The 27,725-nt window shown below is 36.8% G+C and overlaps 1 protein-coding gene across 1 annotated transcript in view; it reads left to right on the forward strand.

Moving 5' to 3' along the window:
* Window positions 1-27,725, forward strand: part of AOPEP (aminopeptidase O (putative)) — a 466,448-nt gene that overhangs the window by 402,437 nt on the left and 36,286 nt on the right. The window contains exon 14 of the mRNA XM_075211079.1: window positions 24,357-24,473. Coding sequence (XP_075067180.1) covers window positions 24,357-24,473 — 117 coding nt within the window. The remainder of the gene's footprint in view (window positions 1-24,356; window positions 24,474-27,725) is intronic.

Below are 27,725 nucleotides of genomic sequence, written 5' to 3' on the forward strand. Positions count from 1 at the left end.
GAGCTGTATTTATGACATAAAAACTGGTATTTGTTTCTTTTGAAGTTTGCTTTGTTAACTGAATATTATAGCTAATGTAACTAAGAAAAGTATATTTGACTAAATATGACCATCATGCTCTCTTTCACTGTGTAGTACATTGCAATATTGGGTGTGTCTCTTTGAGCAGGTAGATATGAGTGACTGACCTGCTCTCCAGAATGTACTTTGAAGGCTATTCTATTAATAAACGGGTGGAACTAGTGATGTCACAAATCACATTAGAATATGTTCTATAAGCGTGGGAGGTGGCTTCTGCTGTGAGATGTAATGTTATTTATTTTTATTTTTTTTAAAAAGTACGTTTTATTAATAACATCTTATCTTTAACAAAGTTACAAAATTCTCAAAAGGTACATTAACAAGTACTTGTACATATAAAGATAAACACAATGTACAGCTTTTTCTCACCATGCTTTTGTAATGTTATATTTTAAAGTTTGTTTTTTAAATTTACTTTAATATAATGTATATTACCTTTTATATATCAGTGCTGAAAACTTTACATTTTGAGGGTTAGAGGTCTTTTAAGGAAATTTGTTTCCCTTACACCGTTTCTTAAAGTGTCAGGTATAACCTGCTTTGGTTGTAGGTGTTGTGACCAGGGCCGCCGAGAGGGGGGGGGGAGCGGGTACTAATTACCCGGGCCCGGCATGTCAGGGGGCCCGGCCCGGGCCCTTGCGCTGCTGATTTTTTTTAATTTTTTAAAAATTTTTTTCAAAACGTTTTTTTTCCTTTCCTTTTTTTTTTTTTTTTTGGCGGGGGGGGGGGGGGGGGGGGGCTCGGTCGTTGGTGGGGGGAGCAGGCTAGTTTAAAAAAAAAAAAAAACATACTCACCTGATCGCGGAGCCGGCATCCCTCCTCTCTGCTGCTCTGTGCTCTATTCAGACTGTCTGAATGCTGGGTGTGATGTCATCATGTCATGCCCAGCATTCAGTCAGTCTGGAGCAATGGAGCACAGAGCAGCAGAGAAGACCAAGAGAGGAGAAAAGGTAAGTGAAGGGAGGAAAACGAGGGGGGCACAGAGGGGTTAAAAAACGGGGGGGGGGGCAGCATGACAGAGGGGTTAAAAAATGAGGGGGAGCACAAAGGGGTTAAAAAACGGGGGGGCAGCATGACAGAGGGGTTAAAAAATGAGGGGGCACAAAGGGGTTAAAAAACGGGGGGGCAGCATGACAGAGGGGTTAAAAAATAAGGGGGGGCACAGAGGGGTTAAAAAACGGGGAAGCAGCATGTCAGAGGAGTTAAAAACGGGGAAGCAGCATGTCAGAGGGGTTAAAAAATTAGGGGGAGCACAGAGGGGTTAAAAAACGGGAAAGCAGCATGTCAAAGGGGTTAAAAAATGAGAGGGGCACAGATGGGTTAAAAAATGGGAAAGCAGCATGTCAGAGGGGTTAAAAATTGAGGGGGGAGCACAGAGGGGTTAAAAAATGGGAAAGCAGCATGACAGAGGGGGTGAAAAAATGAGAGGGGCACAGATGGGTTAAAAAATGGGAAAGCAGCATGTCAGAGGGGTTAAAAAATGAGGGGGAGCACAGAGGGGTTAAAAAATGGGAAAGCAGCATGTCAGAGGGGTTAAAAAATGAGAGGGGCACAGATGGGTTAAAAAATGGGAAAGCAGCATGTCAGAGGGGTTAAAAATTGAGGGGGGAGCACAGAGGGGTTAAAAAATGGGAAAGCAGCATGACAGAGGGGGTGAAAAAATGAGAGGGGCACAGATGGGTTAAAAAATGGGAAAGCAGCATGTCAGAGGGGTTAAAAAATGAGGGGGAGCACAGAGGGGTTAAAAAATGGGAAAGCAGCATGTCAGAGGGGTTAAAAAATGAGAGGGGCACAGATGGGTTAAAAAATGGGAAAGCAGCATGTCAGAGGGGTTAAAAATTGAGGGGGGAGCACAGAGGGGTTAAAAAATGGGAAAGCAGCATGACAGAGGGGGTGAAAAAATGAGAGGGGCACAGATGGGTTAAAAAACGGGGCAGTATGGCACAGTGGGGTTAATAAACAGGGGTCAGCATGGCACAGTGGGGTTAAAAAATGGTGGGCAGCATGACACAGTGGGGTTACAAAGGGGGGGGGGAGGCATGGCACAGTGGGATTGAAAAAGGGGGGGAGCAGCATAGTATAGTCTGATGAAGGGGAGCCAGATGAAGGGGGCAAAAACAGCATGGAGGGCACAGTGTGATCATAAGGCATGGCGATGATGAAGGGGCACATTATTGTAATATTGGAGCTGGAGGAAGGCCTAATTATTAATCGTGGGTGCTATTGATTTAACGCTGGGGCTGGCTGTAATTTTCTAAATGTAGCCATTTTTTTTTCAAAATAGGTCCTTCAACATTTCTGGATCCGGACAAGCCACAACTAAAGAAAGCAGCAGCCACAGGTGGAGAAAGTGAGAAGAACAGGTAGGAGAGAGCAGCACAGTGTGTGAAATGTTGTGATTCTAGTAGGGACAATACCAATTTTTGGTGAATGTTGTGTCCAATGTAAGGTGTAGGCCAAGACTGAACTGTTTGTGTACACACTGCATTGTTTGTATACTACCCTGTGGTGGTAGATGTCCTGAAAGTCAGGAGTGCTTAAACATATGTGACGCTCCGGCGAATTGAGAGCCTAGTGGTTTTTATGTTAGCCACGCCCCAATGGCACGTTTGCCACGCCCCCAAATGCATGACCGCACCTCCCAAAATTTTTGCACTGCCGTTTGGCTAGCCACGCCCCTGAATATATGACCATATACCTAATCTTTTTTGCGCCGCCGTAAGGCGGCGCAAAAAAATTTTGGGGCTTACTTCACTATGAGGGGGGCCCCATGAATTTGTTGTACCCGGGCCCTGAATTCTTCTTGGCAGCCCTGGTTGTGACCGCAGTGGGCTTGAGGGCTGAATGGGGATGAATGACTCTGGCTCCTTATAGGAAAGGTTTCTGTCCATTGAGCTTTCCCCATTAGTTTCAGTAAGCTTTGCTCCTCCTCCATCTTCATCATCATCTCCCAGTTGCATGGACTGGCCCCAGTGAAGCCAGAACAAATCTTGTATAATTTGGCCTACTACTTGTTGCTCAGATCTTGTGTCTGTGTTTTTTTTTTTGCATTTTAACACCACCTGTCATTTGAACACCTTCCTTAACAAAGGTCACATTGGTGTTTTACCTGTGTTTTTTTTGTTTTACATGTGTTTCTACTAGCATTGAAAAAATTTGTTGTAGCCATTCCTGACGTGACTGCTGAGTAAAAACAAAACTGTGTATGGTAATATGACAAACAGCGATCTCTTGTCACACCTGTTTTCCTCCATTAGAAATGCATATGCAAAGCACTTATAAAACACCTGTGTAAGAATCCTAAAAATTAATGAAAGACTTTTCTTATTCTATATGTATTTTTAGACTTGCTTAGTAGTCGTAGGTAAGTAACTTAAGAAGCCTTCAGATATTACAGTAGTAACATCGCCTCTATATAAAAATGACTCTCAAAAAAAACAAACCAAAAAAAAAGCCAATGTTGCATTATAACTGCAGTTGGGGAGTATTTGTTTTGTATTACTTGTGGAAGTTGTTTGGGTTTTTAGAATTTTTTGAAACATCAGATGATGCACAGTCATTACAGCATAGTAAATGACATCGGAACATGCATCTACCAAAAGTTTAGTTATAAATCGGAGTCTACCAAGCATACAGTAGTTCAGCATGGTGTTGAAGGACCTGTGAATTCTCACCCCTGGTAGAAATGTTTTTGATTGCTCCACGCCTGGTAATGAGGATCACACCAGTTAAAAAATGAAAACTACCATTCAGTATAAAATATATACTCCAAACCTTTAATTTCCTAGCTTTCTATGTATACTTTAAATATGTTGGTAAGGATGATAAACTTTGCCAATAAGTTTGGCCCTTTGTGGTGGATGTTCACTTTGTTCCACCGGTTCCTAGATGTAAGAGTTCTCATTAGCTCTCTATTGAACATCTTGCTTTTTTTCTGTCTTGTGGGTTACAAGTTTGAAGAGCCTTCAGCTACTAATCATGTGAAATATTGTAAATGCACAAGTATTTGATTTGAAACCTTGATTTATTTTAATAAGGAATAATGTAAAGCTTGGAAGTAAAAAAATAAACAAACAAAAGTCAAATCAGACTGGTAATGTAATAACTCTCATGCACAGAAGTCCGCCCCAGAAAGAATGCGTCCACAAAACATTTCTGGACAGATATGTAAATAGCTTCTGCTGCCGATGACACTGCAGAAAGTGAATTTAAATCATGTAAATTGACAGTTTCATGGGCAATGTCTAAAAATTGGATAAGGCTGTAGGTATCTTGTTTTACATAAATTCTGAAAGCGGAGTGTAGCTGGAAAAGTTTGAGTCCCATAGCAATGTTAAGGTGGATCCATCTATGTAACCATATAAATTCTTACCCACCGCAATGTGTGCTCCATCCTCAATCAGTACCCAAAACAGCAGATTAATTATTGCATTAGTAGTAATCTGGCACATAAGTCTTAATTAGATAATCGGACATTTTAGCCTCAATAAGTTTCCTATCTTATAACTGCTGGTTAAATTAATTATGAAGCTATATTTGTACTTTAATGGACAGGGTCAACTTTGCTGCTGGTCCCCTTAGCAGTCCCATGTACTGCTATAGCTACGCCCTTGTCTGAAGGGATATGCAAAATTATTTTGGCTCCAGGTGATCTGCAGTAGGGAGTGAGTTTTACACTGGGTACACAAAATTGCTCCCGATGATCTATCCCGATCAGCATGCCGATACATGTGTACTCACTAAACACATTTTACACAATTTACCTCCAGATCTGTGCTCTTCATCGGTCATAAATTTTGGCTGAAAAGATCGTGACTCTGTAAACTCTTAGAGATTTAATTACACTGCCGGTCATGAGTGCATACACGCTGCAGAATCGGCACTACATCGTTCTATCCTTGAATAAGATTTTTAGTTCAGTTTAAAAATCAAATTAAACTATACGATGTGCTTTGAAACAATAATCATCCATTGTTGGAGTGTACACAGTAATGCGATATTGGGCCGAACGATTGTTTATCGTGTGATTGGCCCGAGGTTGGCTGAAAACCCTGTAGTATATATCCAGCTTTAGGTTTATGGCTGAAGGCAGTGTTTATATTAGAACTGTATCCCTTTATGTCATAACGCAGCACAGGCATTTTTCTAATTACCAGCTTTATGAAATATTGTTAAGTGTTATTCCAAAGTTAATAAACATGCTAGAAATATTCACAGAAAGTACTACCATCATCCATTTTGTAAGTAAATGCTGAATTATGTTGCTGTAAGTATAGTTTATGGTGTAATAGATTATTTCTGATTTATTTGGTGTTTTGAGGTTTTCCAGCCACATGTACACATCTTAATCACAGTTCAACATCTATGTTAATGATTAATGTTTAATTCTATCTTTAAAAACCCTAGAAAATACTGCCAGTGTGAATTTAGGCAACACAGTGGTTAGCATTGCTTCCTCACAGCACTGGGGGCATGAATTTGATTCCAACCAGAGATGTGTGTGTGTGTGTGTGTGTGTTAGGGAATTTAGGCTTTAAGCTCCAATGGAGCAGGGACTGATGTGTGAGACTGCATATTCTCTGTACAGTGCTGAGTAGTATGATGTGAGCTGTATATATTAACATTAATAATTTGCATGATCAGCCCTCTTATCATACAAAGGAGATATATACTTGTTTGGAAACTTGATAATGTAAATTTAGCAGGACACGGACCTTGCTCCTTTGGCTTATTTTATCCATGTTTTTTGTTTCTTTTTAAAGTAGAATAATACACTCTGTTTCTTCGTCTGACTTGTACAATTCTGATCTGATACACCTAAGGTTTTCTGGTCCATATTTGTACATGAAGCACACAGTGAACATAAACAATCTTCTTTATTGTGGCTGCAATGTAAATGTATCTCTTTAAGGACAAAGTACCATAAATCAGGCTGTGGGATTCCTGGCATGTGGAATCTTGTGTGCTTTCAGTCTGGCTTGAGTAATCCCAGAAGGGACAGGTACAAATCATACTAATGAGCTTCACCATAAATATAAATGATGTTTCTGTCTTCCCCCTTCAATGCTTGGAGTTCTTTCTACCTACATCTGCTCAGTTTTATGTGCATTACGGTGTTACTATATGCCCCGTCAATCTCAGTGGTAATTTCTATATTTTGTAGCTGCACAAAAAAAAAATCTATTTTTTTTTTTTATAGTTACTTTAAAGGACTGAATAATATTTCCGAAAAATGTCGAATATTGATAAAAAGTGGTGTTAAATAAAAATATAAAACCCAGCTTGCATCCTAGTCTGTCACACTGATATTGGGCTAGTGTTGAATAGCTTGATGTCTGACTGAGGCTGACTATTCTTCCCAGCTATCTTTAGCTGTGCTGCGTAGACTGATAGTAAGACTTTGTGCTTGGAACCTCATCTTGGCCAACTCTGAGCTTTAGAAAGCCAAGAAACTGAAGTACTGCTACCGTCTTGGTGTAAGGTGTGGCCTGGGAATTTTATAAAACAAGGAGAGAAAAAATCAGTAAAAAAAATTCATAGTATCTCTAACTACAGCTTCTGATTGGGCCTCCCACTCACACCCCTTCTGCAGCAGCCCCACACAGCCATGAAATACAGCTGCATTGAGCAGCCCCCCTCGGCCCTGGAGAGGGGAAGTAGTTAATTTAGTGACTAGGTGGTAATGAAGCTAAAGATCAGGTCGATGGCTTTCAACCACTTGTGGACATAAAAATAGGTGATTTTTAATGCAGTTCTCTTTGAATTATTTTTTTATTTATAAAAAGGAAACTTACTTCCTAATTATTTGGGTGCCTCACTGCTTCTTGCTCTTGAACCACTGTCTTCAAAACTCCCACTACCTGTCTCAAGTCGGTGAATAAGTCATCACTTCAGCCAGGCTGTGGAAGAAGTGGTACAGTGCTGGTGAGCTACAGTGGCACCTGTATAATTAAAATGACCCTTCCTTTTCATGAAGTAAAAATAATTTAAACAGTACTGTTAAAATTAATGCCTTCTTCTATTGAGGTGGATGTGCAAACTGGCATTTCCTGGGCCCCTATTACCGCTTGGCCTTGTAGATGCTGCACCCCTTAGTGTTACGTGCCTGCACCCCTTAGTGTTACGTGCCTGCACCTCATTATTATTATTATTATTATTATTATTATTATTATTATTATGCTCCAAAATTTTCACAATAGGAAAAACATATCCACCCAAGCAACCAACCCTAGGAATGAACAAAATCTTGAACATGTTATTTATTTACTTATTAAGAAAAGCAATTGAATATTGGTGTTCTACATACATATTATATGGTGCATAGGAATTTACATATGCTGTATTAATAAGAAAAATGCACTGGAATACCAAAGACTATTAAATAGATTGTAAGAGATGCAATCTAATTTAAACCTTCATAAAACCATATTTTGGCTGGAACCTGAAAGCATTTCTCCATTGTAACGGCATATTTCCTTATCTGCTCTTTTTGTTGTCTATTAAATCAAATCAATGGCATCACCTATAGGCAGAGTTGATTTAATACTAAACTGTTTCTCTACTTGCAAACTTATTTGGTACCCCACCCATACCCAATCTATACACAGTACATTGCTATTTAAAAATCTAATAATACCTTGTACCATATTGACAACCATTGCATATCAGATATATACAAGTAAATCACCATTCTTGTAGGTCTGAGTCAGCTGTAATACTAACAAGTAGCCTCAGTGTGTTTGTCTCTATAGCACTAATAGGAATTATCTATTGCGTTCTAAACCTTTCCTCACCCACCATCTCTTCCTTGTGTACCTGTCAAAGCCACATTTTAATATTACTTAAGAAATTCAAGAAACTGATTAAAAAAAAAAAAAGATAAATCACCTAAGCTGAATATTATTGAAACAAACAGCATAATTTAAATCAGTGTAAAATTACAAATGGTAGAGGAAGGAATGGGCACTTTTTTTTAGCAAAGTCAAATAGCAATTAGGAATCAATAAGATATTCACACCCTGTACATGTACTTATGGTCGTATTATTCTGAAAACCTCACATTCACCATTATGCAGATGGCTACGATGCCAAAGGAGTGGCTGTGGCATAAGTCATGAATAAAACTTGCTCACTTATCAGTACAGAATTTTGCAACCATGATTGAGGACTTGGCATGAAATCTCGATGTTGTATGTGCGAGTCTGTGTTGTAAGGTAGAGGTCACAGAGGAAGACAGCTTTTTATGGCCATGTTTGGCTGTGTCCTTGATTCTGCCTTGAATGCACATTTTAAAAGACAAGTTCATGTTACGGGTATTGAATAAATTATTCACAAAGTTATGAACAGTGGGCCTTCTCGTATAATTTCTATTATTGTATACCTTGATGTTGTACAAGTGCTATATGGACAAATTTCATATTTTGCACTGTAATCATTCTTTTGGGACTTCTCCATTTGCAGTTATAAAACTATTTAACAGAAGGCTTTTTTTAATGAATGTGCAACTATTTATTGGGTAGGTATTTATTTGTTTTGCTTAGTAGCAACTGTTGGTTTATACAGTATTCTACAAATAATATATCAGACATGGTTTCCTTGTTCCTGATATCACTTTTGGTGTATGTGTATATTACAGGGAGGTAAACTGTGTCTAAAGTCACAATGGGTTGGTTTTTCTTAAACAACACCCAACAAATATTTAAAGCATTTTGTTTTTAGGTAATTCATACTAAGATTTGTTACTTTAAAAGGGCCAAGTTGTCCCTGTCAAACATTAAACCTTTGTCAGATGAATATTCTGTAGTAATTATGATGACAAATAGAAACATGTGACATATATATATATATATATATATATATATATATATATATATATATATATATATATATATATATATATATATATATATATATATATATATATAAATAGGGATTTATGTTGTATTGCAGTAGAAGTTGGTTGTAGAGCATAGTTATTTGGAGGATACTGGGACAAAATTATGGTAATAAAAACTTCTGTTCTAAGTAAGAACTGCCTGTTTGAGATTGTAATATTTTTATTTTTTATTTTTTTTATTATTATTGCTGTATGTATTTTGTGAGAAATTCATACTTGAGTTGGTGCCTGAAGGAATTGGGAATAATGCCATCACCAAACTAACAAGGTCTCCAACCAGGCTCTGTTTTAGAGTGTGCGGCTACTGACTTATCTACCTGAACAGTCACCTCTCTACCCCCAGGCTAAACTATCTGGATTCCTGCACCATGCAAGACCTCCACCAACTAGGCCTCTGCTCTATCTTGGTCATGCACTGGTCCTCAGCACCTTCCAGACCTCCACACGCTAGACCTTTGCTCCCTTTAGGCCCCGCACTGGACTCCGGCACCATCCAACAGCTAAACTTCTGCTTCATTTAGGCCCCTCACTAGACCCTTGCACCATCCAGATCTTCACCAACTAGGCCTCTGCAGCATCTAAGCACTGTGCTGGACACTTGCAACATCCACACCTCTACAAAATAGGCATCTGCACCATCTAGGCACCGCAGTGGGTCTCTGCACCATCAAGGCACCGCACTGAGCACCTGCACTATCCACTCCTCCCTCCATTAGGTCTCTGCTCTATATAGATCCTGCACTCAACCCTTGCACCATGCAGATCTCTGCCAACTAGGCCTCTGCTCTATCTATGCCCCGTACTGGACCCTTGCACCATTCAGATCTCCATCAGCTAGGCATCTGCTCTATCTAGGCCCCAATCTGGACCCTTGCACCATCCTGATCTTCACCAACTAGGCGTCTACTTTATCTAGGCACAACACTATCTGGGCCTTTGCTCCATCTATTACCCCTGCTATCCATACAACAACCCAAAGTACCATTCACACATGTACTATCCAAGCTCCATATACTTCTGGACTCTACACTGACTACATTCCTGGAAATAACTTTATCAGATCTCATCCATCTCATTTCCAGTCCTGTAATGTCCTCATTTGTGAACCCCCTCCCTCTCTAGAATGTAAGCTTGCAAAAGCAGGGACATCTCTACCCGCATAACTTAACTGCAACCAAGCCTGCTAACCATCCCCTCCGTCTCCTCCAATTTGTAAGTAATTTTCCCCCTTTTGCTCCTTCAGGCATAGCCTGAGTGCGCCCAAAATGGCTGCTTCCCCTATACCTAATTCACTTTTTACTATACATTTTCGTATTGTATGTTTTTTTTTATTGTAGCATGTATTTATTATATGTCAAGTGTAAATTCTTTGAGTCCTAATTGGGAGAAAGCCTCATATGCTTAAAATTATCATTAATAAATATGGTTGGCCTTCCTATCTCTATCTGAGTTCTATTATACCAGCCAGGTTGCAACCCTACAAAGTCCTGTAAAAGGCACAGTCTGTTGATTGAGGACAACTGGCAAGAAAGAACAGGAAGAATGATGGGAAGTGAGAGCATAAACGATAGATATTCCGCTGTGAGGGTGTGTGAGAAGTTCTAGGGAGAAAATGAGTCATTCATCTGACTCATAGAAAATCAAGTGCATTTTGTAGAAACTAGGATTTCTGTTCCGAAAGATTGTCTAAATAAATCTGACAAATACACTACTTTTTGTTTTATCAGTGGGACAAAGAAGTTTGCCCTTAATGCTTTAAAAGCAATACAATACTGTACAACTTATTGTGTAAAACTTAAAAAAAAAAAATCAGTCTTACAGGGCATCATAAAATGTATACACCTCCCCTCCGTGTTTAAAGTGGGAGAGTATATGATGGTATGCCATACCGTCACTTCTCTTACTGCTTTAATTGTAAAGTTATCAACTTCCATTCACTTACAGTTTCCAAACTGCCACTTCTAAATTTCCACTTCGACCACTGCTTCCAGTGGAAAGAGAAGCCATGTGTGGAAATCCTATGGTAATGTGCTTTATTCTGGAAGGTTGCTGGCCAGTGTAATAATGGAGAATTCATTGGCTTCCATTCTTGAAACAATGTTTCAGTGGCAGAACTACAACAAAATGTCTCTGTTGTTAAGATTATCCAGGACCATGGGTGTGTATACAAGCTTAATTTGCCTATGAAGAAGTAGCACTTGTTCCTTCCATCTGTCAGTTGGTATGCACACATACTCTCATGTGGAGCAACATATCCGTGTATTAAATGTATAAACACGATGATGTGAATTGCTGTAAACCGCTACCAGCCAATTACATGCCCTGTCCTAGTCCCAGTGTTGTCCGTGCAGGTGACTGTTTTTGCTATAATGACAGGCTACTTCCTATTCCTGAAAACGAAACAAAAAATTTTTACGAAGCTTTGTTATTGTGTTGTGCACAAATGGCCTGTAAGAATGGTCACAATTACCAGTCCCACTTACTCGTGATATACTTAAAGCACAATATATGAGAGGAAAAAGGAATGATGGCTGTTTTGGAAACTCCGGAAACTCATAAGACAACCACTGTTTATTGAAGCCAATGTTTGCCTGTACTGAATGAGAGCATCAACAAAGACCTAAAAAGAGCATAGCTAATTATCCACTCCACTGAGCATGCTTTATTATGGGTTTATAACCTCTTATTGTTTTCTAATTGGTCTTTTCACTCTTCTCTGGGGATATGCCAAGTTATCTTTATGGATTCATTTATGAGGCTGATAATAAATAACCTTTTCTTATTTATATTGACATGGTTCTCCAAAACACGTTATTAGAAGTCCGTCATCTTGGATAGAAAATATACACATGAATTTAGTGAGCCCGTTGGCCTGATTTTAATTTTAAAAAAAAAAATTACATTTGGAATTCTAACTGTGATACTGGGTTGCAGCTGATATTTCCACATTTCGGCAAGGATTAGTCCAGCAAGGCAAAAAACAACTTTATTTCATAAGGCATTTTTTACCATGTAATTGTAAACTGGAGTTTCATGTCATGGTTTTTGGCTACATAGTCCTTAATAAGCTGCAGGTTTTTACTTGGCAAGGGATCAAAAGGAGACAACATGGCTTATTCCCCTTGTGGGTATAAGTGGATAGCCTTCAAAATAAAAATATACTAAGGCTTTATTTAGCCTTTGTTGATGTGGTTTACCATCAATTCATTGTTACAAAAATTCCTCAGAGGTTAAAAAACAACTGATAAAACAGGACAGTCTACCACAGTTGTACGCGAGTTCTCCTCGGATGTTTAGTTTTGTTGAACAAATGCAAGTTCAGGGAATCTGTGTAGTGAGCTGCTGCTTTAGCTTCTAGAATCATAAGGGTTAATGTTGGAATGAAATCTTTTCATTAATGTAATTACATGGTGAGAGTTGATGTCTCGGAGAACAAAGTCTTTAGACACTGTTATAATAATGGGAACTATAGGGTGGAAAATTTAAACCTGTGAAGTTTTTTTTTTTTTGTTAAGGTGGGGCAGGCTTAAAGCTGTAAAGTGATTGGTTTGAGGTAAAGGGAGTGGACACCTGGTCTTAGCAGAGAACGGTGTTGTGCTGACATAAAAGGTATAACTGGTGAGAGTAATCCAGGTGAGAGCAAACACATAACCAGGGACTTCAGTCTTATCTAAAAGTAAGTAGCAGTTTCAGTAATATCAATCTGTTTTCATGTACAGTACAAGGAAACCTGGAAGCTTTAATGGTTACCTCTGAATATATTGTGTGATTACATGTGCACTATATATTTGCTTAATGTTAATTATTTATCTGGTTCAACGTCTTAGCTAATGATAACGCTATCATATTTTGTAACTCCTATGTATATGCTTTTAACATTGAAGGTTATTAAAATCCGCTAAATGCAAGTACTTAACAATCCATTGGAAATTATTGGCCATGTTTTAAATGTGGAATAATATTGAAATTCAAAAATCGCATAGCTATCGCCTGAGTCTGTGTGAATTTGTAAATGGCTAGGTGGTTTATAGAAACATTTTTATTCATAGGCTAAGAAAATGCAATAATGCAGCCCATGCTCATTTTTGTTGTATCTGTGCATACCTTGTCATTGTGAAGGTTTTCTGTCACCTAGGGCTCTCTGCTATCGCATGTAAACATTTTTTTTTTTTTTTTGTATTTATTGTTACTTATTCCTATTTATATCACTTTCTCATAGCTGTACTGTTTGTAGAATACTTTATCTGTTTCTTAGTTTGTGTGCTATTATATTTATTGCAGGGGAAAATTCAAAATACAGTACAGTTGAAATATGGTCACAATATTCAGTTGCTGTAAGAAATTTGATACCCAAATTAAACAAATGTATAGGATGTATGTGAACACATTTGTTTTTATGACACAGAGAAATTCATGTAAAATGTAATAGGCAAATGAAGGGAGTCCATTTTAGGAGTGATGGAAAAGGCTACATCTAAACAAAACAAATACAAATGACAATATTCAACGCTCAGCCTGGATATGATGTTTATGAATCTATTTTGCTACTGTAACTTGTTTTTGTTTTGTGTTTTTTTATTTTTTTCTGTACCTGGATCTCTGCTGTTTCCCCAAGTACATAGCTTTTTGCCTTTTTTTTTTCAGTATCCAAGGTGAAAAATATATTAAAGAAGGAAAAACAAAACAAATGAACCTAACTTGATTTAATTTTTGAATTGCAAGTGTTGATTTTTGCGCCTCTCATTTTTAGGAAAAGATAAATAAAAGCACATGGTGTGTATATGTATGTGTATGCATATATGTATGTGTGTGCATATATGTATGTGTGTGTGTATATATGTATGTGTGTGTATATATGTGTGTGTGTGTATGTGTATATGTATGTGTGTGTATATATGTGTGTGTGTTTAAAACATATATTTCATGTAAAAGTCCTACTTGGAATTCTCAGAAACTGAAATTATTTCATGATCAAGATCCAAATTGTTGCAGTTATTCCCTCAATAATCAAAACTAGATGATATGATTGGTGGGAGTTTTTCCCAAACCCTATCATGCACACATTGTAAGATATGGCTGAGAAAGGAATATCTTACATTATAAATATCAAATTGAGCATGTGAATATTTACACATTTGTGTATGTGATAAGGTACTTTTACATGGATCATTTTATATTTAGATTTAGTGGCCCTTTTTAAGTAATGTTTCAAACTCATCATTTGAAATATAAAACTTGAGTGCCAGTATTGAATATTTTCTTCTACCACAAACATATTTTGCCATTTTTTGTTTTACATACTCAACTGTATGCTCTGTATTTGACAAAAGTGTTGACAATGATACATTTTAACAATGTAATGTGTAGTAAACATCTCAAACATAGTGATGAGCTGTAGATGAAATGTTGTATAGCTTGCATAGAGTAAAACAGGCATTAAGCAATGGGAAATTTGATATGAAAAGTGGAAAACCAGAAGACTGGTTGGAATAGGCATGAACAGTTCACTATTGTAATTTAACTTTTTTTAGTGTGTCCCTTTTTTTTAGCTGCAGCATTAAGATCCATGTTTCTTTTTAAACTAATAAAATACTTGTTCAGTCTGTCATACCTCTGTAAATTGCACACATTGCCAGATGCACAGAGAATTGGAAATGCAGAAATAACATGTTCTGAAACCGGAGAACCAAGGTGATTGCAAATCAAAGACAACAGATCTTTCATGAAGGGCATATATATACTTCAGTACAAAACACTGTGAATTTAGGACCACACCTTTTTTTTTTATTGTTTAACCTGCATCTATGACCTAATTTAATATAATAAAAATATATTAATCTGCTTAGTGCTAAACAACTAAGATGCTGTTTTCTTATTTTCATCACTGCACGCTGAATTATAGCATATTTTAACTATTGTACTGTATAATTTCTGACGTGCATCATTAAAATATTATTTATATCCTTTTTTGGTTTTAGCAAGAAAGCATAATTTATTGTCCTGGTGTAACTCTCCATCTGTTGCAGTCTCATTGGTTTATGCAAACCAACAATGTGACATTAATTTCCTATATTTTTTTAATTTAAAAGTGCATTTGTTAAAAAAAAAAAAAAAAATACAGCAAAGGTTTAAAATGGAAACCTGGACAGCATCCTGTATTCAAGTTTCCTTTACCCACCAATATAATGTAAGAGTGGTGACAGTAGTAGAAGAGTTTATATGCAGGTAAATCATGTAGAAATAAAACAAAACATTTTGCTACTGTCTGTAAATAAGCTTGCCACTTAGTGATGATATAATATCGTTATAGAAACTTTAAAAACTATCAATTTAAATTACCACAATCCAACAAATTTTGTATGTAACCCTCAACAGCCTGTCATTTTCTACAACATTATAGTAGCAAATATGTGATTGTTTGCTATGTATTATTGTTTTTTGTTACAACAATCCCACCTGCATTTTGTGCTCACCTAGTAGATTACACTTGGAATGTGAGGAGTATAAGTGACTCGATGTGGTGTGGGTTTTAGCTTCTCCACCTGCAGAGGCAGCCCTGCTCTGTGATTGGTTGTTCTTTGTAGACCACACACATAATGTTGCGCAAAGAATGCTGTATTGTCAAAAGATAGGATTAACAAATACTGTAATGTTTAGTTTACATGATGGCTCAACTGTTTTCCCACAGCATTGTATTATGCTATAGCAAGGAAAGGCTTACAGAGGCCTTTGATACTGTAAACAGTAATTGGATTGGAGTCCGTATGTTTGAATTTCTCTATTATTTTCATGAGAAAATTCTATTTTTTTTTTTGTTTAACTTTTGTCCAGAAGTCCTAAATACCTTCTGCAGCAAAATTTAATAATCCATGTTTTATTGCAAAAAAACAGTAAATAAGTGTATGATAATTGAAGAATATTAATAAACATTATATATAAGTACTTGCAATAATTCACAGAAACTGTTACATGTGTTAAAAATTATACAGTGGAAATAAATTGATGTGAGTAGGTAACCAGATACAGTTTCTGTTTACTCCATTTTTATTGATCTATTTTTTCCATTTAAAATGCAGCATAAACAACATTAATCACCCAAATTTCACCCACACATACACACCATAGCACTATTCGATCCAACAGATTTCATTGCCAGACTAAAGATGCCAACTGGAGACACTGGGGTAATCTACTAACATGGTACAAATGTGCAATGACTCATAGCAACCAATTAGCAATAAGATTTGCACAAGTAAGACTAATGATGCATCTTAAGCCCAGAGCCAATTATTAATTTATCTCTTATATTGGGAAAGAGATGGAGAATCAGGTGGCTTTCCATTTATCAATTGCAGTTGCAAGAGTTTATCTAATTTAAAGCATGCGGAAATCTCAAAGGAGGCAAAGACTGGGTGTATAATATAAGGGACATAGAGATTACCAGAAAAGGACAAATGGAACGAGACATTACAGCAAAGTGGATTTAGAAATGTCTTAAAGTTGACCTGAGTAAGGCTGTCCTTTGTCGTGATGGGGATCTCTAGCACCACTTTCCTAACCTAACCGTTTCATAACAGTGACCTGTCCACTCATGTGATTGCCATTACTATGATGTGAGGACGGGAATGGAAGTAACATGTCTTTCTTGGTAGCTGAATCCATGAATGTGGTGTGAGTAGGTGTCGGCAAGTAAACTGCATTATGATACTAGGTGAACCAGGGTAAAAATATTGTGATATTTACCTGTCATGATAGATATTTTCTTATTTGTGGTTAGGTGAACAGATTGGGTATTTTATAGAGCTGCTGATATTAGCAATACAGAGCAAAGTAAAATTGTGGCCATGCTGAATATCCTCTAACATGTATCACTTTAACATACTACAAGTGTGGTAATGGTGGTGTCCTTTAAACTTTTATGAAAATGTTTTTCAGCCAGCATTTATGAATACACTTGGTTGTCACTGTTTTACTAGCTGTCTCATGTCTTGAAGGTTCTCCTGGGGATGAATTAAGTGCAGTTAAAAAATGTATGTCCAATTATATTATATATTTTATCTACATAAGAATAAAGTGTGAAAAAAAAAAAAAAAGGCTTGCATTACTGTCTGTATCAGGGCATACTACGACTACTGACAACTGTTAAGCAGCCCTTTTGAAGCAGTATCATTCTTGTCTTTTTGACCTATGTGTTTCTGTATTTCATAGGACATACTGACTTCAATAACCTTTAGTGTTAAGTTCAGGTAAACAGGGTTTGCTAGTAAATCCATTTAAAATACACCATGTTTAGAGTTAAAGCGGCAATCCCATGAAAAATAGGTGTATTTTAACCAATCATTTTGTAAGACTATAAGAATGTTGGTATTTGCCATTTTCTTGGTTTGTTTCTTCAGGCTGCTATTAATGATTTATAATTCTTAACTATGGCAAGCACAGTCACATGGCACATACTATAGTTGGCAGAGAGACTTTGGAACATACCTCTGAGGTCTGTCTGTTCTATGTACTGTGAAATCCTCCCCTCTCTGCCTACACATGACATGCTGAGAGATGTGATCTTGTGTCTGTCCACCTGGCAGCTCTATATCTTCAGAGAGATATTGAAAAGATGATGATGATTTATAGATTATCAGATGAATGCTTAAAAGGTACTTAACTTGCCATTGAAAAAAATAAATAAAAACTACGTGGTATTGCTGCTTTAAATATTATATAGTTAACATGTATATTTAAACCATCTATATGTGTATGTATGTGAGTATGTATGTGTGTGTGTATATGTAATATATAGATAGATAGATATTATTTACATTACATTATTGGATTCATTGAGTTACTATCTTGTGATATCAGATTTTAATCCAGTATTTTCCTTGTGTTTTGCTTGTATCTGACATGCTATTTGGTACCACTCTGGTTGTGTCCACCAGAAGATAATCTACTAAATTTAATCACCAGGCTTTAATCTGAGGACCTGTCTCTTTTTTTTTTTTTTTTAAAACCATTATATAAAATGTGTTGAGATTTACTGGGATTTATATTAAGCACACTTCATGCAAATGTCATGCACAGAAAGCAATTTATGTTATGAATAGTTAACGGATATCAACATTTATAATGGCTCAAGTATAAAGGTTTCATGAAGTTTATAGTTTTAACAGCAGTAAGTCAAATTTCCTACAAGCCAAGGCTGTGACCTCTATATTTGGTAGCTCTTCATCTTGTGAAAAGTAGGTTAGTATCTTGGGACATTCCAGTTCATACAATGTATGGGATTCCCATGCTCCCAGATACTTCTAAGTGCTGGACTGTCTGCTCTTTAGTCAAGCAGATCTGCAGAACAAATCCTTTTGTGATTTGAAAGGCTATTGCAAATTATTGTTTGCACACTTCATTAACAGGTGTCAATAACTGCTATTAGTCTGCAAATGTGCAAATTATCACTGTGTAGTGCAGCATTCTGCAAAAAATTATAGCTGTTGGCAAATTAGATTTCTTTAAAACATCTGTACTGTATGTAGGATAAGCATCCTTAAGGTAAACAAATGGAAAATATTTTCAGAGTTAGTCTTAAGCAACTTATGACCTTCAAATGTAAGACCCTTGAGCAACCCCGGATATGGAGCCTTGGTACATTTAACTGTTAAATAGTTCTCTGATCTTTTTCCACGTGTGATATACGTACCACTGAAATGAGGCTTGTGTCAAAATGTTAGGTCAGCAGAATATTAACAGTAAGCTAGTCTGTTCCTGATCTCTGTGTTTTGTAATTGTATAGAAGACTAGGTCACAGTTTTAACATAGTTTATTTCATGCTCTCTTTTTATGCTTTGTTTATCATTGTGATCACATTTAGGGAATAATGAAATCGTGAATAATGTTAGTTCCTTGACATGGGCAAGAGATCATATGACAATAGACATCTGGCATTCTGCAGCTTGTCTCTAGGTGCATGAATGATACTTTTCACACTCACATTTATATGTGCATATGTTTCCATTGCCACTCTGGGTTGTCAGTATGGCACCTGTAATTTATCATTGACCTGCATTACTTATAGGTACCCTATATCTTATTTCTGGCACACACAAATGTGAAAATTTGTGTTTTAATAATCCTGTGGCCTCAAGGAGGCAACAATTATCCAAAGCATTTAGAAAAAATCAGCATTTACATTTAGCTGTGGGAGTTAAAGCTTAGCATTCCAAAATAGCCCCTGATAAGGGTGTGAGCTGCAAATTCTGTGCTTGGCCACGTGGCAACACCACCCCTTCCCAACATCACACTGCCCTGTGAAAAACAGCTGAATGGAGCAGCCCCTGAGGGCTCCGGTCAGTGAAGTGTTGGGTAGAGTGATTGTTTCCCCCTACCTGGGAACGTAGATATAAAAACAAAATGCGAACAATACCTATAAATTGTGACTTTTTGATTTGCATGAATACCCTTTTGAAACCCTGCAAGGGCAGGCTGAGACAGGACCACATATTACCTTGTATCTAAGCACATATTTCAAGACTACGTATTCTTGATGTTTGTAAATCACAATGATAATATGAGATTGAGAATAATGAGTATTTGAACTCGTTGAACCATAAATGAAATTTTGGTGTCTGCCTAAGGGGATACGCTGTACTTAACATTCCAACCCAGACACTACTCAGGAGTTACAGCTTTTACTCCTGTCTTCAGCCAGACGCCCCATGTCCTGGAATGCACCCCAAACAATTTAGAAATGATTGTGTAGGGGGTTAAATGAAGGAGAGAATACTTGCATAATTGGTCGACAGAGATATATCTTTAGTACAGAAAGGTTAATGCTTATTTGCGGTTTAAAAAATAAAGCATAGACAGGCAATTGGACATCTAATGGGTAATTTTTTTGCTGTAAATGTTCTGTAGCATGTGCTTGTTAATGATGTATGTATTTTGTTTAGTGTGTCGGGTTTATTGATGTACACTGTTGGCCCTTTAAACCATCTCCAATTTGTGTGGTCCTTTGCAAGATATAGGACTACAAGATCATCTATAGGTAGGTCTTTAGTGATGATGTATAAACTGCATTATTCTTTTGTAACCCCTCACCCCAGTATTACTTTACACCATTGCATAGTGTCTGAACTTTTAGCAATCACATTTTCTCTCTTTGACACCTAACCCCTCAAAAAAAACATCATATTTAATGAACTCCAGAATCCCAAATGTTTACAAGCAAAATAGATAGATATGCCTGTATAATTGTTTGAAATAGAGTGATGGGGAATAGCAGGACAGACACAGCCAAGAGAAGAGGAACTCACCTCCTTACAGTAAAGATACATTTCTCTCTGCATTTTGGATACTTTGGTTGTGGCAGCAAGATATATTTTTAGTATGGCAGCTCCCAAATTGGCATATATAACTGCAGAGATAAATGTACTGTATAATATGAGCTGGTACATAACATCATATGAACTGTTCTGCACTTTTATTTCATTTACAAGATTGTGTATTGCATTATATTTAGAGATTATGGAAGTATTGTAAATGACATAGTAAATCATTTTTCTAAATTATTATCTTATTTGTAAATATAATTGAGCAGAGATATTTTTGTACAGGGTGTTTTGTGTTACAGCTTCACTTCAGCTTTGTATTTATTTTATTTCTAAATATTTGTTTTATTTTCAGAAGATGCATCTCAAGTACATGAAGCAGGTTGAGGATATGAAATCCTTACACTGCTTGCAGGTTTCACTAAATTGCAGATTGGATCATTTACTGCTCTGTCATAATAACTGAAACCACATACAACAACCTGCTTAAATTTGGCTTCTTGTTAAAGGGCAGAAAGCTTAGATAAAAAAAAAGGATTGTAAAAGACATTGGAGATATGAGAACATCTGTTTTTTTATTTTGCATGAAATAGAAATATTTGAACATTGGTCTACTTATGTAATTTCAATAGTTTATAAAGTAATGCTGTGCATTATATAGTTGGACTATCTGTATTTATCTTTTTTGCTGTATACTCGCTTGACAAGTTCAGTAACTCCTGTTGCCTGGGATGAAAATGTCTCTGTGTGTGTGTGTTTCTATTGCCAGCGTAGCTTAAGCTCCCGACTAAAGGTGTCGAGCTTCAGTGAAGCACATTTAAAGTCTTGCATGATGTCTGCAAAATATAACATCTGCGTGTCCCTCTGCCTAAAAAGCATAGCAGTTTATAGAATTGTAAAACAATAGATTTAAGAATGATTATATGATTCCAGTCTGGCAATATGTATGTAATGCATTTTGTTTTGGATGTGCCGAAAGGTGTTTTTTTTGTTTGTTTGTTTTTGTTTTATTTTTTATTTCCAACCAATATTTTGTATGTATGCTATCATTTCCCTTCCACACATCACTGCACAGTATTCTTCATGCACAAAGGGTTAATGTAGATGTGTGTATTGTTTGCATTGACATTGACCCAGTGTTTTCAAATATCTCTGTTCTCCTTTTCCCCCCTTTAATTCAGTATAAACAGTTCTTGCTATAGTAACTTGGATAAATATAGCAGAGAACCCTTTTCTGGTAGATGAAGATCCCTAAGCATTTCTTAACCATTTTTGGGAAGAATTGATCTATCTGAACTATGAGAAAGAGGGAGGCAGTGTCTGTAAATTGAAGTGACATCATATGTATTACTCCCATTGATCCGCTTTTAGACTACAGGCAGGATAAAAGGAAATGGCATCAGGGAGGAAGTATGCCTCATTTAGGCACAGATCCCAGCGTGATAATGGAGTAATAATAGAAAACACGCCACTATCAATCGCTTGCTGCATTAGTCCACAGCACATTTTCTCTCAGAGGAGGATTTCAATGCCTTCATTCAAGTGCAGGTTGAACCAAATGGGATATTCGGCATGCCAGAAGTAGTGTGATTTGTATGATCCCCACTCCTGGGTGTAGTGCAAACGACAGTGGTTGTGCTGGGGATGTACTTGTGTCACATTTCATGACTGTGGGAAGGTCAGTAATCAAATGTTTTGTAGTGTAGACCCGGAACCTGACATTACTTGTCCCTGCTGTGGCGTATAGACTGGAATATTGTGTCTAAAAACTGTGGGTGGTCTTTTTTTTTTTTTTTTTTTTTTTATTATTTATTGTGTGACAGATTGACGGTGTCCTGCTTTTTTTTATTTTTTATTTTTTTTTATTTTTTGCAAAACAAAAAAAAAAAAGGTAGAACTTTTCTTCTTTAACTTTATATTGTTGAAATTATTTAAGTGCCACGTAAAACTTTCTGTCCAGGTTGTAATATTGGAAGTCCTTTACATAATATGGAATTATTTTTATCGTCTCTTTAAGAAGCTTTGGTGTTGAGACGTGTTTGAATCTTTACACTTATACCAATTTTGTACCTTTACATTTACTGCAGTTTAAAATATATCCTTTTTTTGGTTTTCAGCTTTATTTTTAGTTCCAAGTATTTTATTTTTTCCTCCCGTAGAACAGGATTATTGCATTTCAAGCCCTGGCATGCAACAGGTCACTAACGCTGTCTGTCTTCTTTTAAAAGGATTAGGTTTATTTTTTGGGAGATATGCTCTTGAAAAGCGATACAAACCATCCTCAATAACCGTTATTAATTGCGTTATGACCTGTTTTGTAATGCATATTTCTAATTCCTTGTTTTTATCCTTTTGGTTATAGCTCTCCTGTACATTACAAAAGTAGGGATTTTTTTTCTGTGTAACCAGGTTTGGATAGAGTTTTTTGTTTTGTTACATCATTATTATTTTTTTTTATATACATAAACGTGTTGATGTTTGATTGCTGCTAACAAATGAAATTAGTATTGATTTTATGAAAAATCCGTTGCTATATGAACATATATATCTATATACTATATGTATTATATGAAATATCAGATGATATTTAAGACCAGTTATTTTATTTGATTTCACAAAAACATAGCTATGTTTTATGAGATTTTCAGCATGATTTAAATATTCTGAACTATTTTGTTATCTATATGTCATATTGATTTAGCATCTTCTTAATTTAAAGCATGTTATAAACTAGAAAATATGGTAATATCCATTTTAGAAGATTTTTTTTTTCTACCAATGCGACTTGTCATGTAAAAAAAAAGTTATTTTAAGTGAGGGTAATATATTCAGAAATGTGGCAATGTTTATGTTGTCCAACAAATTTCTTACATTGCCTTCAATGAGACTGATGACATTGAGGGCCTGGTCAGTAAAGCAATAGCGATTTTACTTCTTGGTAACATATACCGTCTTTTATGAGAGAAAAATATTTTTCTCCTACAGGGAAGAAATTTGAGGATGGGGTACAAAATGAAAATTGTTTAGTAAAATGTGAATGCTGTATTATGTAAATGTCATATGTGGTGATAGCAGCGGAGATGTTGTATGCCTGGAGGGCTGCCATTGTTGTTGCTATCACAGTTTGAGCTGACATAAGCTATATAATGACCTGTAATGTACAATGGGCTCAAACACCTGGCCTTGAGAAATATAAAGAAACAACAATGGACAGAGTTTTAGGAGCGGGGATGTAGCATGGACATGTCAAGCCCTGAAATGGTTGAACTAGACCCTGCTATAATAGCTGTATGTAAGCACATAGATTTTGAACAACAAAGTTTAAGAGGATTTATTGTTTAGTAGTGTTTTCAAGTTCGTAACAAATGACATACATGTGTCTCTCTGGGTTGTATAAAGTGTGTCTGTGGTAAAACTAGCATGAAACAAATGTTCTATATGTGTGCAGAGCTATGTTGCTCTTTTATTGTCTTGTTTCTTCTTGAACTAGTCGTAGGCGAATCACATGGTCTAAAAATATATTTCTAAGAAAAAAAACAATATTGAAAGGAACCCTGAAGACAACAATCTCTGTTCTATCCATGTGTTTGTCTTTTGGTATACCATGCTTACTTGCAGTGTTTTGTCTGTACCAGGCTGGATATTTGCAGATTGGAATTACAACAAGCTCCTTGAATCCTTGAAACAAGTGACAAGATGCTGTGCAGTGTATGTCTGTGTTATGACCCAGACACTTTTATCACCTACCATGTTTTTTACATTCAGAGCCTCTGCATTACAGAACTACAATATAATGGCAATTGTAAAATGTTTTGTTTTTTTCATATACAAAAAAATGCATAAGGAACGTGCAATTTGTTACAGTACTTTTGAATGTTTGTATGCTAAATCATACTATTAGTGAGGTGTTCCCTGTGTGCTTCTTAATTCCTGTGGACAGATTTGATTGATTTTATTTTAAACAATACGGACTTTTTAATGGAGTAGCTTGAGAATGATTCATATGAATAATTACTTTGCATTTAACAACTCCAGTAACAAAAAAATGTTTTGTTTGTTCGCAGCTTGTTCCAGATCAGCTGGTTTTGCTTTTGGATTTGCTGTTAGAGGAAAATGCAATATGTGCAAAGACTCTGCAATGCCTAAAAAAGACCTACAGCCTGCAGGAGCATGATGCAGAGGTAAGTCCAAATACCCAATGGCTGTTCACAGACTGGATGATATATGGGGAATACGTTTCTTCCTATGGTCCGTTATCGATGTCCAGGCAATTCTCTGCCTTGGATGCAATAAACTGTAAACTATTAATTTTGATACAGTTCCATGATGGAATATAGAACACAAAATACCTACATAGGTTACTTTACTGGGACAAAACAATCACAGATGTACCCGTAGTGTTAAGATTTTTTTCACGTACACACCAAAATACACCAGAAGCACCACTTTTACTAGATAAAACTAATGGCATCATCAACTTACATCCTACTCTTCAGTTAGATAAAGGAGCAACAAATCAATGCCTTTTTCTTATTCTACCATTATTATATTATGTGTATTTATTTATTTATTTTGTTCCCAAATACTTTGGTAGCTTAACCTGACCTACGGTACATTTATTGTTTGATTACATATTTCTGTTACAATATACTACATTACATTACTATATGTTATGTGGGAAAATATTTTTAAAGTAGTTTTCAACTTTAAATATGAACTGTACTAAATCGCTCCTCCTCTCTTAAAATATGAACTTTGGTGGTTGTCCTTCCCTGAATTTTATCTAGAAACTCTGCCATTGAAAAAGCCAGGCAACCCTGAAGGTGATTGCCAGAAGTGCAGGCTAATATGTGAATGCTGGGACCCTGCTAAATACACTGTAATAAAGTAACACAGGGGAAGGAGGGGATTTGGTGGTTTGATACAATTCATATTTAAAGTGGAAGACTCTTTTAAAAGGTGTTACACAAATCGGTAATTTTACTTGTGTAATAATAACCTTGCTGGGTATAATATGCTTTAAACAAATTTACAGGATTCTACCGAGCAGTTATAGGTAACGCTGGAGCAGTGCAAATCAGTGTAATGTTGCTTGTTATTCTTATCTGTAGCTTCACTTAATGCACATTGACCCTGTAATGCTCACTATACACACTACAGCAGGCAATGATACACTGTAGCTCTATTGCTGTCTGAGTACTACAAGTGGAATTACAGCATGAAGGGTAGGCTGGGATTTGTAGTCTTATAACAGCTGCAGTGCTCCAAATTGCCTGCACTTTAGAATGGATGGTGGATTTACAGAAAGCAAAGTCTTTAAGCTGATGTTGGTGCTATGTGGAAAAGAGTGATTTTTAGCCAAAGTCCTGCTTGATCAGGTCTACATGACTCTAATGCTAATTGACAGCTTTAGCTCACACAAGGATATATACGGAAACTACTTTTTTCTTTACGGCAGTGGCCTCAAACCTATAGATGTGGTCTATACATCTTACTGGCCTGCAGGCATTTGCTCACCTCAGAGCTTCTTACCTGGGCACACAGTACAGCCAATTCATATTAGTAACTGCTTTACATCTATCACTAGCTTGCAGGTGTATTTGAACTTCAAAACTCACTAAAACTGGAATATTTAGTAGCTTTCTAGATGTACAATTAATTTAATACTAATAAGTAATTTAATAGTAATAACCATTGCATTTGTGTTCAATTTAAACAGCAAATAAAACCACTATGTCACATTCATCTATGTATTAGTGACTTGAATGTTGGCATAACCAGGTTTTTTATAAATAAATATAAATATATAACTAAATATGTCCACTGTGCTCTTCCATGTCTCTGCAGCAGGTTACCATGTTAAAAGGTGCTTTTTTAACTAAACATGCAGACCGTGACGTGCATAAATGCATTGTGTGGACTGGTTGACTCGGGTAGAACCAGGGCCGGATTAAGGGAATGGAGGCCCCTGGGCTAAGGGGCCCTCCATTCCCCGCGAGGCCCCCAATGTGAGCCATCTGCCGCCCCCCACCCCCCGCGAAGACCCCCCCCCAAGCACTTACCTGTCAGTGCAGTCCTCCGTCCCGGCGCGCTGTAAGCTCCTTACTGAGGAGATCTCGCGAGAGTTCATGAACTCTCGCGAGATATCCTCAGTAAGCAGACTACAGCGCGCCGGGACGGAGGACTGCACTGACAGTACTCAGCAGCATCGATCGGGCCGGGGGCGCCCCCGCCCCCGACCGATCAATAATGCTGCTGAGGAGTTTGAAGGGCCCCCTGGATGCCCGAGGCCCCTGGGCTATAGCCCAGTTAGACCTCGGGTTAATCCGGCCCTGGGTAGAACTAGTCATTTCACAGAAAGTTTCAGCTTTTTGCGCAGCATCGGATCCCATTATGACAATGGCCAAATATTGGGAGGGGGGGGGAAATTTGGGGCTTCAGATCTATATAATGGAGTGGGGAAGTAATGCTTTGGTTTTTGACAGAGATATAGTGTGGAATGTCAGGGTAACACTGAACAATTTATTTCAACTTAATGGTTAATTTATGAAATTTTCAGTGTTGTAGTTTATTCGTGCTTTAGCCACTTTCAAGATTTAGGAATACGAAGTTCACGTCTTCGATGCAATGGAAACTTTAGTGACCAGTCAGAAATTTGCTTTTATTCAGTTATCTTGCGCTTGTTGGATCAAAGTTTTGCATTGATTGCTGAGGGACATGTTATGTTTTGCAAGCGATATATATAGATAGTAGTTTGGTTAAAAGTGTGCTGTATATTGTCCTTGTCCTTGTAAAATGATGAAATTTAATGAGAAAAAAAACTATTGTTACATTTTTTAACATTCGGAAAATTAATGCTTAGATATTTTTTGTACATTTTTTTGTTGTAATATAAATTAGTAATTGGAGCATATGAATGAAGTACCTGTGTACGTCCCTTAATCACCTGGGGGTTATGGGCTTCACATGTTATTGAAAAGATTACTCTGTTTTTACAGAGGTAAGGAACGTTACCTAGCTGCGGACAGGCAAACACATAAACATCCACTTTCTTATCAGACAGAGAGATGGAAAGAGCTGGTGGTTTAACATACCAATAAGTACTAGATAGGAGTAGCAGGAGTTAAGAGCCATGACTGAGAATCAAGAACAAATAAGGCAAAGAGAGAATTTTAAGTAACTGCTTTGGAATTCACATTTATCCACAGTCAAACTGTTCAAAACATTTTGGTTTCAGCTTCAAAGATGTGGATATTTCCTCGTCGTTCTACTGCCAATGTACTTTTAATAATATTTTGGTAAAGGAGAGATCTCAACAGATTTTGCTAAAGCAGTTACCTTTTTTTTTGTTTTACTTGATGAATAGTATTGTCTTTATTTTAGTGCATTATTTATTTATTTTTTTTAAGAAAATGTGACCACGAAATCTATTC

This window comes from Mixophyes fleayi, chromosome 1 (genome assembly GCF_038048845.1).
Source record: "Mixophyes fleayi isolate aMixFle1 chromosome 1, aMixFle1.hap1, whole genome shotgun sequence".
Classification (NCBI taxonomy): Eukaryota; Metazoa; Chordata; class Amphibia; order Anura; family Limnodynastidae; genus Mixophyes; species Mixophyes fleayi.